The 16,381-nt window shown below is 53.5% G+C and overlaps 2 protein-coding genes across 2 annotated transcripts; both read right to left on the reverse strand.

Moving 5' to 3' along the window:
* Positions 1-1,040: 1,040 nt before the first annotated feature.
* On the reverse strand, positions 1,041-1,990 carry PtA15_14A276 (uncharacterized protein; the record flags this gene model as incomplete). The annotated part of the gene is made up of 2 exons (XM_053162975.1): positions 1,041-1,586; positions 1,790-1,990. 2 exons carry the CDS (start codon positions 1,988-1,990, stop codon positions 1,041-1,043), a joined length of 747 nt encoding a protein of 248 aa, XP_053026948.1.
* Positions 1,991-9,056: 7,066 nt separating this feature from the next.
* PtA15_14A277 (uncharacterized protein) lies at positions 9,057-11,180 on the reverse strand (the record flags this gene model as incomplete). The annotated part of the gene is made up of 6 exons (XM_053162976.1): positions 9,057-9,496; positions 9,555-9,669; positions 9,735-10,336; positions 10,412-10,537; positions 10,652-10,743; positions 11,014-11,180. The coding sequence occupies 6 exons, from the start codon at positions 11,178-11,180 to the stop codon at positions 9,057-9,059; spliced, it is 1,542 nt and encodes a 513-aa protein (XP_053026949.1).
* Positions 11,181-16,381: the final 5,201 nt, after the last annotated feature.

Consider the following 16,381-nt stretch of genomic DNA (forward strand, 5'->3'; position numbering starts at 1 on the left):
TTTAGGTTTCCTCCAGCGTCTGGCTTCTCCTCATTTACCTGGTTATCTGAATCTCCATCATTCTGTTCTTCCCTTCTTGTCTCTGATTTTTTTCTTCTTTCCAATTCTTTCTGTACTCTTCTTATTCATCCAATCCGTCTTTTATCATCCATCAATAACTCTATTTCAGTTTTTTATATTGTTTGTTATTTCCTTTCTTTTTCCTCCTTTTTTGAGGGAGGGAGTGTTATGAAAGTACATTTCTTTACAAAAAAGAACCATCAATCAAATTTGGGAGAAAATATCTCCCCATCACTGGTGCAAGCCAAATTCAAGCTGCAGAAAGCAGCTGCTGATTTTCCAGCTTCTTCTTCTTCAGTGGACAGCAAGCACATAGCTGGTGTGCTGCATGACTGCTACCTTCAGGTTTGTTGGATAGCTGCCTCAAAGTGGGGGCATTCTGCTGAATCAGAGGATCAACCACATGGCTGATTGTCACCATTTCCCCTATCCTCTGCTATCCTCTAAATCATCAAACAGAAAACAAATGGTTGGTGGACTACATGTCTTCTTCCCCTCAAATTAGCAGATAACCCACATACAGCAGTCCTTCACTATTGCTGTGATTCTCTTTTGAGCAAAAGTGAGCACTGTTTTTTTTATTCTGCCTGTGTAGCAGTTATCAGCTGTGGTACGCTTGATATCTGGTTTATCATAGCACAGGAGATACAAAGTTGGATCCTTGACTCATCCGCTTGGCAAACACACTGGCTATCTGTGGTGACTCTCTCAGATGCCAATCTAGATATTTGCAGGGAAATTGAGTGTTGGAGGTGTTGAATCAATGCTGGAGGGCCACAGATCTTGATAGCAACCCACCTCCAGCAAAGCTGGCCAAAATTGGCATCATAAAATGCTGAGACCACTGAGCTGATGGTTTCTTGTGTGACCAAGCTTAGAATTGTTGCCCAAGTTAAGAATGTCTGGTTACAGGATCTTTGTTTTTTAGATTGGGAGGTTATAGCTGTACACATGCAAATCAACATTGTACACATGATAAACTACTCAATCTGTGCTTTCATCTTCTTCCTGGGCTCGCTAGGGCTGGGCCCATCTACTGCAGACGCAGGGGGCGGCACGGCAGGCTGCTTCTTCTTGGAGACCGCGGGTTTGACGACGGTAGGGTTATTGAACGGGGGCACAATGTGCTCCTTGAAGTAATGTCTGCACGTATTTTGCCAGCCGGCATTGAGGCGGGAGTATTGGAGACACTCGGACCTGTGGCAGCGGAGGAACTTCTTCCTGCGCAGGTTCTTGCAGATCTTGCGTTCAGGCAGGAGCAGTTTCCCGCAGGGGGCTTCGAATTGCACGCCGGGGATCTCGTGGGCCGTGCGGTGGCCGCAGGCGGCGCAGTCCAGAATCGTGCCCACGCACCAGTCGGCCAGCAGAACTGTCAGGCAGACGATGTACGCGACGGGGCGGTGTTTCATTCTCCAGGTGTGTTTCGAACGAGATTGCGACTGGGCACGGGATTGAACACTGCGATGGTCCGGCAAGTCTTTAATGGTCGCCGATAACCGTTGTCCTATTTCAGGAGATCCAAGCCGCTGACCCGTGCCGTTATCCGATGGGATCCCACATGTCGATGGCCAGCCAAGCAGAGGACACGGACACAAGTGCGTGTGAAGATGGGCACGATGGACCATCAATCACACGGACTTCAATGGCCGTCGACGCGGAAAAAGAAGCCCTGAAGAGTGGAGAAAGATTGCAGGAGGCCCTACCAAGGAGTCCTCCTCCAACGCCTGACCCTCGAGGATACGAGGAGTGCAGCGCCGAGAAGCACCCCGGGCAAGGGGGTGTGCACCAGATCATGAACCCCGTTGTTCCCAATCGGCTGAACAGATGATGGCAATGTCTCCGCGGCCCCGGCGCTGGTCGACGGGGAGGTGACGATGTTCACTCGAGCAGCACGGCGGTGGCTGATGCAGCCCCGGCGCAGACAATCCATCCGGACTTCGACTCACTTCCATCTTCGGAGGGCCTGGGGTATACAACAGCCTGGCTGGCGCGGGGCGCCCCAGACGAAGCGAGCAGACAAAGCGCTGGGGCCGGCGTCTGCCTTCACATCGGTGAAATTTGCCTGAAAGAAATGACAATAATCCTTACCTTTTTGTGCTAAGGCCCCTGCACGGTGCTGCCTTGGTTTCATCACGCTCTACATCTACACTCAGACTCTTGAGATGCCTGGCAGCTATCTCCTGCCACCTTTGTGTGCATTTGTCTCCTTCCCAAACCCAAGATACAAGGCAAGTAGTACAAAAACTTCATGCTGGCAAAACAGTCAAGGTATGCTGTTTTTCAAATGAGCTCCCTCGGAATCTTGAGTGAACATGCCCAAGTGCATGGTCCCACAAGCATCCCGCACCATCTGGACGCTCTCGGATCTGTCAACCCAGTTTCAATAAGGACACCTGTCATTTTGTTTCTCTTGAGGAAAGCGTATGGATGTTTTGCGGACCTCATGCTTGGCTTTTGCAACCCCCCATCTTTGATGTGTTATCATGAGCAAGGAATGAGGAAATGTGAGGATCTTATAAGAGCATTGAAAATTAGCCAAGATGCAGGGCTTTCTTAATATCCAAAAATAGTGGTGAAATCTTCAGAGGTAAGGGAGCTGCTGCAACCTTTGTTGGAAAGGGTATTTTTGGCCATTCCTCTGAGGCCTAAATCACCAATGCAGCGTAAGTCCCTCCGGTGGAGGCTCCACCCTCAGACTTAGCAAAGTTTGGAACTTGCCACAAGTCGTGATTGCCTATGGGGGCAGACAGCCCTAACTTAGCTAATTCCCTCCTCCTTGGGGGAGCAAAGCAACCTCCAAAGGAGGGACTTACAGGCTATGTCAACCCTGCAGCAGTAGAGAATTAGCACTTTTGGCAGAGACTTTTTTAAAATCAATCTGCGGGCTTTGTTTCTGGACCTTTTTTTATCTAGTTTTCATTTCTGGGATGGCTTAAGCTGTCCCCTTCTTTCTACAATTTTTTCTTGTCTCCAACTCCTCTGGTTGAGCTGCAATCATTGTTGTAACATTATCAATTTCAGATTCTGTGCAGTGCAAAATGTGGAATGCACAATGAAGTGGACACTTGTCAGTCACAAAAAGGACTTCATGGGGCACTCAAGGCCCCAAAAAATTTGTAAAATTTGTAAAACAAAACTCCATGATGTTGTGCACATTTTGCTCCCCCAACATTTTATTACCTGGTGACAAATGGCGCGTCCAGAGAGGATTGAAAAAGGTCATTTTTTCCAATTCTCTACTGCTACGGGGTTGACATAGCGCACAAGTCCCTCCTTTGGATGGTGTCCCCCCTTCAATAGAGGGACTGTTAAGTTAGCGGATAGCCGGGGGGGAAAGTGTCTGGTTTCAGCCAGCAGGCGGGAGCAGCCCAACCAGTCCTCCCTTTGGAGCTGGCAGGCGGGCGGCCATTGCGCTCTCTGCGAGACCAAGACCCTGCGGGGCGCTTCTCCAGAGAGGCTGTGTGAGCTTGCAAGCTTAACTACAGCAATAGCGAGAAAGCTTGCGGTTGGGGAGGCCCAAATTTTTGGCTGCTGAGTTCAGCCTCAAAGCGTGTATGTCACCTGTATGTCAGGAATGCAGTCAGAAGAAAAATCTTAGTTTCTTTCTTTTTAACTTTGGGGCCTGCAGGGTTGCACCATTGGAATCCTGGACTGATTTTGTGCCATTCCGGCTCCATGTTGCACCCCCCCCCCCCCCCCCCGCTGCCCCATTGTGAGTATCTTCCTACTACTCAGTTCACTATGTGGCTCTGAAACCTACCCGAGAGGGTAGTTTGCCATATGTTTGAATAGTAAGGTTAAGATTTAAGATTGTCTCCATTGATAATAAGGTTTTTGATAGACCGTTTTCCAAGAATGAATTACTTGGATTTGATAATAGTATATAAATGGTGAGGAAACTATGATATGGAATATCCCAATGGGAAAAGAAAGGAAAGGAGGAGAAGAGTAAACTCGGAGGAGCACAACATATAATGAAAAATTTGAACGACTCCCAATGACGACATCAAATTAGAAATACGTCATGAATCATGCAGATTGGATTTTCCCCATAATGACAACAAAAAAATACAGATCCCGATAAGCCTGAATAGAGCTTATATAATAAACGCATAATTATCAGCATAATGTTGCCATGCATCCTTAACAAGTTGTTACACCCATGGCCGCTCTGGCACCCCCCTTGAGCCAACCCAGCCACCCAAAGGGGTTTTGACTGCCTGTACAGTGAAGCTGTACAGGCCTGTGGCTGAAATGCAGAAGTCATTTTCAGCCACACAAGCCCGCAAGCTTTCTTGCTTCTGCTGTAAGCCACTCGTGGTGAGTGGGTCTGGGCGGCAGCCCAGTCTCACCAGAGAGGCTTATGAACTTAAACACAAAGCTCGCGTGAGCCAAGCGTGACATAGAGGCCACTCTTCCTCTCCTGGTTTCTATGCCACTCATCGGAATTTGTTTCTTTTTTTGTTTATCTGACAGCTTACCATCTTCTTGATTTTTCAGTATTTTCTTTATTGCTGTACTCTCACCCGTTCACATTTGAAGCTTGACAACAAGAAGTAGTATGGCTGCGCACGGTCCTTGTCCCATGATGCGCAGGCCAAATCCCAGTTTGAGATCATGAACTTCAATAATCTATTTCCAGTAGAAACAATCAAGAGTTTGCGCTAAAAATAATACTGAAAAATCCAGAACATGTAGAACTATGATGTATCAAAAACTTGAAAGATTATGTTGAGTGTTGAGAGTGTTGTGATGCAAAAAAGGCTGCTCCCAGCCAAACCTTGGAATCGGCTCACGCAAGAAAAGTGTTTTAGTATGCAAGGCCCTCCCTCCGGTGTGGTGGCCCCTCTCGTGGCCAGCTAGTCAGGAGCATCACCGCCGCCAGCAAGATCATCAAGACTCAAGTTTATTTTCACTTCCCAAGACTCAATTTCCACGCTGGGGTGGACAGAAATCCGTCATTGGGTCCCGCGACTCAATGAAAGTTGATTAGGTAATCCGTCATTGGGTCCCGCGACTCAATGAAAGTTGATTAGGTAATCCGTCATTGGGTCCCGCGACTCAATGAAAGTTGATTAGGTAATCCGACATTGGGTCCCGCAACTCAATGAAAGTTGATTAGGTAATCCAACATTGGGTCTTGCGACTCAATGAAAGTTATGGTGCAGTCCCGACTCCCCAGGCCTCAAGATCTCTTCTCATCACATTTCCACCTTCAACTGGCTCCCCTATCTCTCCTTTTCCTTCTGTCCATTTTCCCATCTCCCTTCCTTCTCAGTTCCCCATGCCTCTTCAGCTTTCTTGGTCCTAACACAGCGCCTGATGTGGGTTTATTTCCTTGTTTGTTTCTGATTTCTTTCTCTTCTGTTTGTTCTGCCTGTCTTGAGTGTTTTCTGTTTTCTCTTTCCTCTTTTTTATTTTCCTCCCTCTGGTTCTTTTCTTCCTGACTCATCACACTGTGTTTTCCTTAATTTTCCCTTGTGTTGTTTCCTTTCTTCTTTTTTATCTTGTTTGTTGTGAGTGTGTGCGCGTGTAGCGCGCGGAGGATGTGATGAAATGTATGCGACATGTCGCCCGGAGTCCAAGTTCAGCTCGAACTTGGATGATGGGTGGCCATGGCATTCTGATCCCCAGAATACGGTCCATCATCAGAGCTTAGAGATCCGATCTTCAGAGTCCAAACCTTCGAGCTCCGCTCGCCGAATCATCAGCATCAGAGTTTTCTAGATCCCCTTCCTTCCTCTTCCTTAAGATCACATTTCCCTTTCCCTCCAAACAAACAACCGCCGCCGCGGATCCAAAACCCCGGCGAACATCTCAAAACCACCCAACCACACAGCTATCTCGAATCCTTTCAGCGCTCATCCCTACGGACCACCCACCACGAGGGCAGCCTAAACCGCACCTTCCCCTCACACGACTGCCTCCGCTTTTACGGACAGGAGTCCCTCACCGGTCAGGGTTGCTTTAGGACCCTGGCAAGCGCGGCCAGAGGGTACGCATGAAAATCAATTCAAAAATGGTGGGATTCATACATTTTTAAAAGATATTTTTGGCTTTTCTTGCCAACATTTACCACATTCTGAGGAGAAATTAGCAGTACATTATTCTCCCTTTAAGCGTACATGTGCCCATCTTTTCAGAATACATTTATTGTGTTTGGTTGTGAGCCAAAGGGGCTTGAAACATTCATACATTTTCATGCGTACCCTCTGGCCCGAACTGAACCACGTCCCTAGCTGCTGCGGGCGTGTGTCTTGTAAAGCAAGCCTCCGACAGCCCTCGGCAGGAGGGACTTGCGCCCTATTGCCCCTTTTTGCGCGGGCAAGATTCTAGAATTTGGTGGGAGGAATTTCCAACAGTGTGTAATTCCTTGCTACCAAAACCTTCTTGAGGTTGAATTTGGCGAGGCTGAAGACTGGATTCTGCCCGTCCAACCTGGAGAATTTGAGCCATCTCAATCCATTCCCTCCACTCCAAAAAAAAAAAAAAAAAAAAAAAAAAAAAAAAAACATCAAAAACACTGGATCTGTGGATTTTACATGGAAACGGTCTGTGCTCAAGCACCTCAGTTCCACAGTTCTGTCCACAATAAAAGGTAGAGGGGATCAATGGGGGTAGAATAATTTCTACTCTTTTCTCCATCATCTTCTGCTGACCTTGAGCTAATCACATGGGAGTGGGTGTGACAGGTGAGCTATAGAAAAAATCAAGAAAGTACCCCAAAATTCCATTCTTGCTACGCGAGCTTGGGGCGCTAGGGTCTAAGTCCCTCCTGACAGAGGCTTGCTTTGCAAGTTCAGCCCCAAAGTCTTGAGGGACTTTGTTAAGTTTGCCTCTGGCCGCGCTTGCCAGGGTCCTGTCGCTTTGCAACCAGGCTGCACGCCCGCACGGAGGCAAACTTAGCACAAGTCCCTCGCCTGCCGGGGGCCCGGCGCAAAGGTGCGACCTCCCATCAGGGAGGGACTTGCCAGGAATCCCTTATTCCTGGCGTGAGAGCCCCGCCTACAGCTCTTAGTTTGTGCAGGTGGCCAACTTTGTGCCCCCAAAAACCCGGCCCACTTCCCAAAAGAACTGATTCCGGGCCCGGATACCACAGAAAGGCCTGCTTCTCCTCTTTAATTTGGGGGCAGTCACAGGCTGATAGCACTTGGTTCATGGCCTGGAGAGCAGTTTGAAGAAGGCCTCTTTTTGAGCCTGCTGATGTAAGCAGGAACACAGTATTTGACTGCCTTTCAAGAGATCAAACCAGCTTTTGATCCAACACCCCATGCATTTACAAAACAATCCTCTCTCAATATTTTCCTCCGTGTTTGAAAACTTCAAATGCAAGGATCAGGCCTTATATTGGCAGCTACAAGGCCTCCTGAGCACTTCATAAGTCCAGAGGGGCAGCCTCAGCGGGCTGACAGCTGACTTACAAAAAAGGACAAAGTGAAAAAAAGCCTGATATGCAGGCTGATATTTCTTGGGCTCTCAGGCCAGATAGAGGTTGTTGAAGGTAAGCCTCTCTGTGAGACAGAGACCCAGCGGGTCTGCCTCACTGGGAGGCTTAGTTAAGCTCGGCACGGAGGCTGGGAGTCGGACTTGTGTTAAGGTTGGTAAGCTCGGCCTGCCCCGGGCCCTTTGCGCCGACCAAGCTGCGCAGGCCCGCCGCCTCCTCAGATAACTGTCATCCACACACTTCCCTGGCCTTCCCGCACGAGCCCACATCTTCCACCATCTCCAGGCGCATGCAGTCGAGGGAATCCCAGCGGCAACAAAGCGGCCGCCGGAGGGCCGGTCGCGCGGGCCTTCCTGGCCCTCCTCAGCACAGCGCCTTCCGAACTTGTGGAAGTCCCTCTTCTGCGGGCAGCCCTGGTCGCGGAGCAACTCCTCCAAAGGAGGGACTTGAGTCCAAAACTGACTTACAACCGTGTCACGGTTGGCCAGTTTTGGTGTAGCCGACTTTTGGACGGCTTCACCTCTTGTATATCCATCTCCCCGGAGGTAAAAAGTTGGGTCAGAGATAGAGGAGGATGGTGCGGACCTCCTCATCCACTTTTCAAAAGAAAATATTGAAAATTGGACCAGCAGGAATTTTTTCAAGATTTTGAAAATCTGAAAATCTGACTCTTCAGGATTGAACTGAAGTTGATTCTTGGCTTCTCAACCAGGATCCCTCCTTCACAAAATTCCTCAAAACAATTTTGTTTACTATCCTGGGATGGCCATCTTGTCCTCTATTGATTACATAAGGAATCGTTTGGTTTGAAGAAAAAAAAACCAAGTCATGTTGAACTAAAATTGGCTTGTAAAAAATCCTACACATACAATTTTTGAAAAATTCAAAATCCTTCTTGATGGGGATGAAGAACCCCATCTTGGGCACACCCTGCCCAACATTATTATTGACTGGGTATTTGGGTGTATGTTATAGGATTTTTACAAAAAAAAGGACCTCAGAAGCCCAACCGTGACACGCGAGCATGCGCATTTTAGACACAAGCCTCTCCCGCACTTCGTGCCTTCGACGGAGAGGCTGTACACGCTCGAGCGCCTTCCCTGTCCCGACACCCTATATCGCACATCCTCCACTCACTACACTCACTACACCCCACACACACTCAAACACACTCAAACACACACACACACACACACAAACACACACACGCTTAAACACGCAAGCCCAAAGCCCGAAGCACGCGCCGGGCGCCCAAGCCAGGCCCAGCCTTGAAGCCAAAAAAGCGCACTAAACCATTACGAAGTATATATAAGTAAAAGGACAACGGAGGAGGAGATAAATACGCGCCGGCGTGCTGCCGGCGCGGGGCGAGGGGGCGGTGCCCAGAGGGACAGCGAGGGAGACAGGCCGACGGTCCGACGCCGAGGGCGGGGGGAGAGTAAAGTACATCGGGGTGGGGGGGGGGGGGGTCCTTGGACGAGGTTTTGGGGAGAGAGAGAGAGCGGGAGACGAGGCCGAGGGCGTGACTGATCCGGGGGGGGGGGGGGGGGGGTTAACACGAGTGGTGGACGGACGAGGCGGGGGGAAGGAGGGGGTGAGCGAGAGACGGGGTGAGGGGCTGCAGCGGGTGGGGGTCGCCGGGGTGGGGGAGGAAGTACTCGGGGTGCTCGGGGATGGCGGGAGCCCGGGGGCCGGGCCATTCGGCGCCGGACGTCGGCGGGGGGAGCCGGAAGTGGGCCGGGAAGGAGGCGCGGCCGGCGGAGCTGGCCGGGCTGCTCTCCGAGCTCAGCCCCGGCGGCCTGCCCGCTCCGTACTCCTGCGTCGCGTACTCCTGCGAGGCGTACTCTTGCGTGGCGTACTCCTGCGGTGCGTACTCCTGGGAGGCGTACTCCTGCGGCCCGGCCGTAGGGGTGGGGTGTTTGAGGGCGGCGGCGCGGGCCTCGGCCTCGGCCTTCTTGCGTGCGCGCCACTCCTTGCGGATCTCCTTGAACTCTGTCGGACACAGAAGGGTCAGCCAGGATGAGAGTGGGAGGGGGGGGTGGGGGCGGACCTTGGGGGAGCCGTTTGGGGCCGTGTTTCTGCATGGAGATGTGGGCGTTGAGGTGGTTGAGGGTGCCGTAGGCCTTGGAGCATCCGGGGTAGTTGCAGTCGTAGAGGCGCTCGACCTGCGAATGCGTGGGTCAGCGAGACATCTAAGGGGAAGGGGGGGGGGGAGGGGGGGGAAACGGACCTCGTCGAACCTCCGGCGGGCGCGTTTGCGCGGGGCGCCGGGGAGGATGTTGAAGTTGTAGAGCCGGTCGTGGGCGTCGAGGGCGCCGGGGCCATGGGAGTACTGGGCGGCGGTGGGGGCGTAGATGTGGGAGGAGTGGTTGGGGAAGATGTGGGGGCGGGAGGGGAAGGGCTGGAGGGCGTTGAAGGCGGCGGGGTCGAAGAAGCCGGGGTAGCCGGTGTTGGGGCGTTGCGGGTGGGGGCGACGGTCGAGGAGGCCGAAGGCGGAGGAGGTACCGGCGTGGGTGCTGGGGCGCAGGGTGTGGAAGACGGAGCTGGGGGGCAGGGCGTGGATGTAGCCGAGGGCGGGGTCGGGGTCGGAGGCCGAGCCGGGCGACTCGGGCGAGCTGTCGGCCGAGTGTGCGGGCGGGCCGCCGGCGCGCAGGGGCGAGACGGGGCGCGGGGGGTCCTGGTGCAGGCCCAAGTCCGGGTCCGAGGAGGCCGCGGAGGAGCCGTGGTTTGCGGGCATCCCGGGGGGCGAGGGGTGGCGGAGGCTGGGGAAGTCTGCAGACAGCGTCTTCGCCAGCGGCGCGGCGGACAGACTGGCGGGGTGGAGCGAGTAGGCTGGAGGCGCACAAAAACAAGGGGGAGGGGGGGATCAGGAGCCGCGGCGATAGGCGGGGCAAAGAAGAGACTCACGCGAGGCCTGGCCGAAGAGGCCCAGATGGGCAGACGCAAAGTCGAGCGCGTCCGGCAGAGGGTGGTGGCTGGCGACCCAGGCGGCGCCGGGCGCGGTCATAGGGCGGGACTGGTGAAGGTTGACGGCTGGTGGGGCGATAGCCGAGGGAGATTACGCGGAGCGCAGGGGGTGGGTTAGTGGGCGATGTTTGGGATGGGGGGGGGGGGGGGGGGGGGAAGCACGCGGAAAGCAGGGCTCACCGCAGTTGGACGTCTGGGCAGGGGCAGGCAGGGGGGAGGAGGGGTGGGCGGAGCGGGGTTGAGGGTTGGGGAAGGAGGCGCGGGGGGCCGAGCTGAGCAGGTGGTGGTGTTGGTGGTGGTGGTGGTGGTGGGCGAGTGCATGATGGGCAGGGGTCTGAGGGTTATTGTTGTGGAGGCCTGAGCTCGAGTAGGGGCGATCGGAGAGGGAGGAGGCGGAGGTGGGTGGATGGTGGTTGTTGTTGGGCGAGAGGTGGGCGGCGGCGGCGGCGGAGGAGGGGGTGGTGGAGGAGGAGGCGGGGGAGACGGAGGGGACGCAGAAGGCGAAGGGCCCGGCGGTGCCGGGTCTGGTGGCCGAGGAGGGCCCGGTAGTCGTGGGGGAGGCGGAGTGGGGGTCGCGGGGGTGGAGGTCGAACTGGGCGCGGTGGCCGTCGAGGTCGGTGACGATCGAGGCGAGCAGGTGCTGCTGGCTGGCGGGCTTGGGGGGGACGGTGAAGGCGAAGAAGGCCTCGTGGGGCTGGTGCTGCTGCATGACTACACGACCACGACCATCATCAGCAGCAGCGGGATGGAGGGGGATGGAGGGGTGATTATAAGTGCGGGACGGCGGGAGTTTCAGCTCTGGCGGGTGGCCATTCAGTTGGGCTGAGACAGTGGACCCAAGCCCTGGCGCGAGTCGCAGGGGATGGACGGGGGGAGTGTGGACGCACCTGAGGGGGCCGCTGGTCGTTTCAGGGAGTGCGGGGTGTGTTCTTAAGCTGGGACGGTGTATGTATGTAGTGAGGATCGAGGCGGGAGTTTTAAGAGGAGGTCAGAGGGTGGGAGGGAGTGGCCGATCAGGCACGCGGTCCCCAGCTGGGCCTGAGCGAGCAGCAAGCTGAGAGAGAGAGAGAGAGGCAGAGAGAGAGGGGCGAGCCGAGCTCGAGCGAGAGTGCTTCTTGTCTTCGTGGCGCCGGCTGGGAGTGGGCGGATCAAGGGAACACTTCACTCCCCATTTGACTTGCGCATGCTGATGATTATTATTGCTATGCACTTGAGCACACACACACATACATAACCCATACACCCATCCATCCATCACAGCTGCTCAGCCATGCATACATATGTATTACATATAAACACGCGAGCGCTCAATCAGGAGCTTCCAGCCGCCGCCCCCGGACAGGCCTGCGCCAAACACATCCACACTCACACCTCGCCAGCGGCGGCGGACAAGGCGCCAGCCCTTCGCAGGCTACATACATACATCCGGGCGGGCCCAGCGCCGGCGGCCAAACAGGGCATCCATCGGCTGTCTGGCGTCTGGGCTGGCGAAGCCCGCCGATGGCCCGAGCGGATTGTGGGGGTAGGGCAGGAGAGAGGGGTCTCTGGATCGCCCGTGTGGCGCTGTTTGGCCCTGTGGGCACACACTGGCGGATGGGCGCCGGGCCCGGCCCGGGCGCCGTAGCCGACAGCGCCCATAAGCCGGCCCTCCTGCCCCCCTCTCTCTCTGCACCCACAGGCCTCTCAGGAGACGTCTGGGACGGCTCCCCGGCTGCGGCCCCCGGCGGCGTGCGCAGCCAGAATTGCTGCCCGCCGAGAACGAGATACGTCATTGGGGGCAGCAGACCGAGCTGGCGGAGCGGCCGCGGCCGACAGATCTTCTGGCGCCGGGCGAGGCACGCAAGCAGATCGGAGATCGGCGATCGCGCGGCGGACGTAACGCGGGGAGAGAGCCCCACTCTGCCCCCCCCCCCCCCCCCCCCCCCCCTCTTGCCCATGCGTCGAAGCACGGGTGAGGGAACACTCGGCCCGGGTGCGTGGGGCGGCCCGGGCGAGGACTGCGGCTGGACTAGGAAGAAGGCCTGTGTGTCCGGCCACATGGGCAGACGGTCTTGGACTCTGGCCGTCGGCCCCGGGAGGAGGCCCGCCCCACTCCTCGGCCACTGTCCCGGCCCAGGGGGCTCGGCCGGGGTCCAGTGGGGGTGAGCTGTGGCGGCTGGGCGAGAGGAGGATGGCGGGGATGGGGCGCCCTCCGGAGACCGAGGCCACAACACTCTCGCAGATTCAGGAAAACAGGTCGGTGGCCAGGCCAGGCCTCGGCCTGACTAAGGCTTGCGGCGAGTGGCAGGGAAAGATGTCCGGCTCAGACTGAGCTTGCTCAACACGCCCGTCCATGCGCCTCCTGATCTCTTTCTATTTCGCCCCACAGACGGGTGGGAATGAACCCTGTTCCCACCCTTGGAGGGGGAAGGTGCCAGCATGAAGTGCGGTTTTCCCATTTGAGAGGTTTGGGCCGGGTGCCCCCTGTCTCCACAAGCAATTAACCTGCGGTGGCTTCTCTAGTCTCGTCGAGTGAGTGCCAGAGCTGGATTTTATGCAAGTTGTGGTTGGCTGTGGGCCTGATGTGTCATCCCTAAATGAAGAGACTTGCAAAAACAACTCCCAAAAATTCAGGAAACCACTCCCATACGTCGCCGGGATCAAATCGCGACCGGGTCCGGACGTCAACCTAGCCCCCTTTTTTGGGCTACAGCTTTTTTTTGGGAGTTGTTTTCCTATAATGGATTATTTTTTGGTCTTACTTCACGCACTGCGGAAAACTCTTTGCGCACTGAAGGGGTTGTTGTCTCAATTATGGTGTTCAAAGTTGGTTTGCATAATTTTATGCATGCATAAATCATAAAATCATAAAAATACTTTGGTGAGGAAATTTTGTATTACATAATCAGACAGTCATATCCCCTGCAAAAAGGATTTTATGATTTTATGATTTATGCATGCATAAAATTATGCAAACCAACTTTGAACACTTGAATACCATAAATGTCCAGCCCCCTGTGCATGCTTCTGCCACAGCTCTTTGCGCACTGTGTGTCCCCCCAGAAAAAACTGCTTGCCTTTTGTGAGATATTTTTAGATAAATCAATAGAATGCCTTTTTATGATCCCCCAAAAAAATAATCAAGTCAGTTAGGGGTCTCCTTGAGCCTAGAGATAATTGACATGAAAAAATCATATTTTGATCCAGCAAGCATTAAAAATGCCGCTTCCTGTGACCCAGTAGCCACAAAAGCTTCACAGTATGATAGTTCATGTGTAATTTCACAGCCTGATAATTTTTTGAATTTTCACCAGCTTTCCTGTATGTCAAATAGGTATTGCTGCACTTTAGGCATGTTGGGGTGTCAGAATTTGAGCTTCATAGTCCGCTTGCTTTCTCTTCCTTCCTTCCTGTCTGGACTTGTGTCAGGACCCCAGCAAGCCCCTACTAGACACCCTTACGTGATACCCCGGGAATTTGCCATTTTGAAACAGCTGTAGTTTTGATTCTTTGGAGAGAACCAACGGTTTGAAACCAACTACGTCAGTAAGTTCAATTTTGCAAATTTTGGCATAGTGGATTGAAACAAGTTACGTAAGTAACATCTGCAGCCATTTGTGGGGGTTTTGGATAAGAAAAGTGCAAAATTGATGTTCTGGTTATCATTGCTGGTGTATTGATTAAAATCAACAAAAAATCACTTTTAGAAGCCTTTCAGACCTTCCTCAACCCCTATAACGTAACATGGGAGCAGGAGAGAACAGGGAGGAACTAATATGTATGCACATAATGTTTGCACCTTTAAGCACAAAAGCAAATTGAAACAAAACACGTAAGTATGTCATTTTTTCCCTTGGAAGGGAAGACCAGATTGAAACAGGGTACGTCAGTATGTCCCAGAAGAAAAAATTCCCAGAACTGTCCATTTGAAACAAGTTTCACAGGTTTACGTAAGTATAATTTTTGCCAAAAAAAACATTTTGAAACAATTTACGTAAGGGTGTCTAGTAGGGGCTTGCCGGGGTCCTCTTGTGTCCTCTTTACCTGGCTGACCAAGTGGTCAAATCCTGTCCTGTCCTGTTTGACCAAGTGGTCCCCTGTTCCTAAGGATGCCTATTGGGCGGTGTGGTACTCAAAAATGTGAAAAATCAAAAGTTTTTCTCATGTACACATAGAAGGCCTCAAGATACCATCCATTGGACACCATAAATGGGCACCATGGCTAAAGTAACCCCTATTCCCCACTGGAAGCATCACTGAATCCCCACTACACTGGGAGTTAGACCCTTTGGACAACATGTAGCACCCAGTCAACCACCTGCCAGGCGCCTCAGAGCATCTCCACCGCGGGGGACTATCTGAGGGACTAAATCCCAGGCTCGCGCGACTGCGGCGCAGTTTTAGCTTCCCGACCGAGGTCTCTTTCACACCGCAAGGTTCCCACAGTAGCACCTCCAGGTTGTGAAACCGGCTACCCCCAACTCCCCGATGGCCGGTCAGCACAAGAGGTGCAATACCAATGTCCGGTCAGTACTGGCCATCGACTTGCAGTCCTTTCGATGGCCGGTCAGTACCAGCCATCGACGTGCAGTCCTTTCAATGGCCGGTACTGACCGGCCATCGAGATGCAGTCCTCTCAATGGTTGGTCAGCACCGGCCATCAAGATGTAGTCCTCTCAATGGCCCGTCAGTACCGGCCATCGACTTGCAGTCCTTTCAATGGCCGGTCAGTACTGGCCATCAACTTGCAGTCCTTTTGATGGCTGGTCAGTACCGGCCATCAACTTGCAGTCCTTTCAATGGCCGGTCAGTACCGGCCATCGAAGTGCAGTCCTTTCAATGGCCGGTACTGACCGGCCATCGAGATGCAGTCCTCTCAATGGTCTGTCAGCACCGGCCATTGAGATGTAGTCCTCTCGATGGCCGGTCAGTACCGGCCATTGACTTGCAGTCCTTTTGATGGCCGGTCAGTACCGGCCATTGACTTGCAGTCCTTTCGATGGCCGGTCAGTACCGGCCATTGAGATGCAGTCCTCTCAATGGCCGCTCAGTACCAGCCATCGAGATGTAGTCCTCTTGATGGCCGGTCAGTACCGGCCATCAACATGGCTGTGTGAGTCACTCAATGACCGGTGATTGATCGGTCATTGAGAGGAGATGTGTGTCCTCTCGATGACCGGTACAGCCCGGTCATCAAGAGTTGTGCGTCCTCCCGAGGACCGGCCTGTGCCGGTCATCGAGAGGTGGTGACTCCCCTAGATGATTGGTATAGACTGATCATCAAGAGCTGTGCATCCTCCCGATGACCGGTCTGTACCGGTCATCAAGAGGTGGTGAGTCCCCTCAATGACTGGCACAGACCGGTCATCAAAGGAGGGTACTGTACTGCTGAGTCCCCTTGATGTCCGGTACCGGCCGTTCATATATGTTTTTTGTGTACATGGTTGGTTTGGCCGGGACGGCCGTTGATACGTGGATGTCTGGGGTTGGGGATATCGGGGGTTGTGTGCGGGAAGGAGCGGAGTATCACAGGCCTCCGGCTGTGTGATATGTGTGTCAGAGGAGCTATATGGGGAGCTATAGTGTCCTAAATCTGGTCTTGGTTTAGCTCCCCGGATGGGTTTTCCTACTTTAGGGTAGCCTTTAGCGCCTCCGGTGGAGGAGCTAAATCGGATCTGGGGAGCTAAATTTGGTTTAGTCCCTCGATTTAGCTCCCGCGGTGGAGATGCTCTCAAGTCACATTCCCCGCACCATTCCATCCCCACTACATATATTGGTTTGGGTTTGTTTTTTATTTACATGTCATTATGCAGCACTGCCCCTGCAGGCTGTGCCCCCTCAACTGAATGGTCCCCACATTCTAGTTCCTTCTAACTCCACTTTGTTTGGTCTTATTACATCCCATGATCATTCCCTGCACAGCTTATGCGC

The sequence above is a fragment of the Puccinia triticina genome, chromosome 14A, assembly GCF_026914185.1.
Source record: "Puccinia triticina chromosome 14A, complete sequence".
Lineage (NCBI taxonomy): Eukaryota > Fungi > Basidiomycota > Pucciniomycetes > Pucciniales > Pucciniaceae > Puccinia > Puccinia triticina.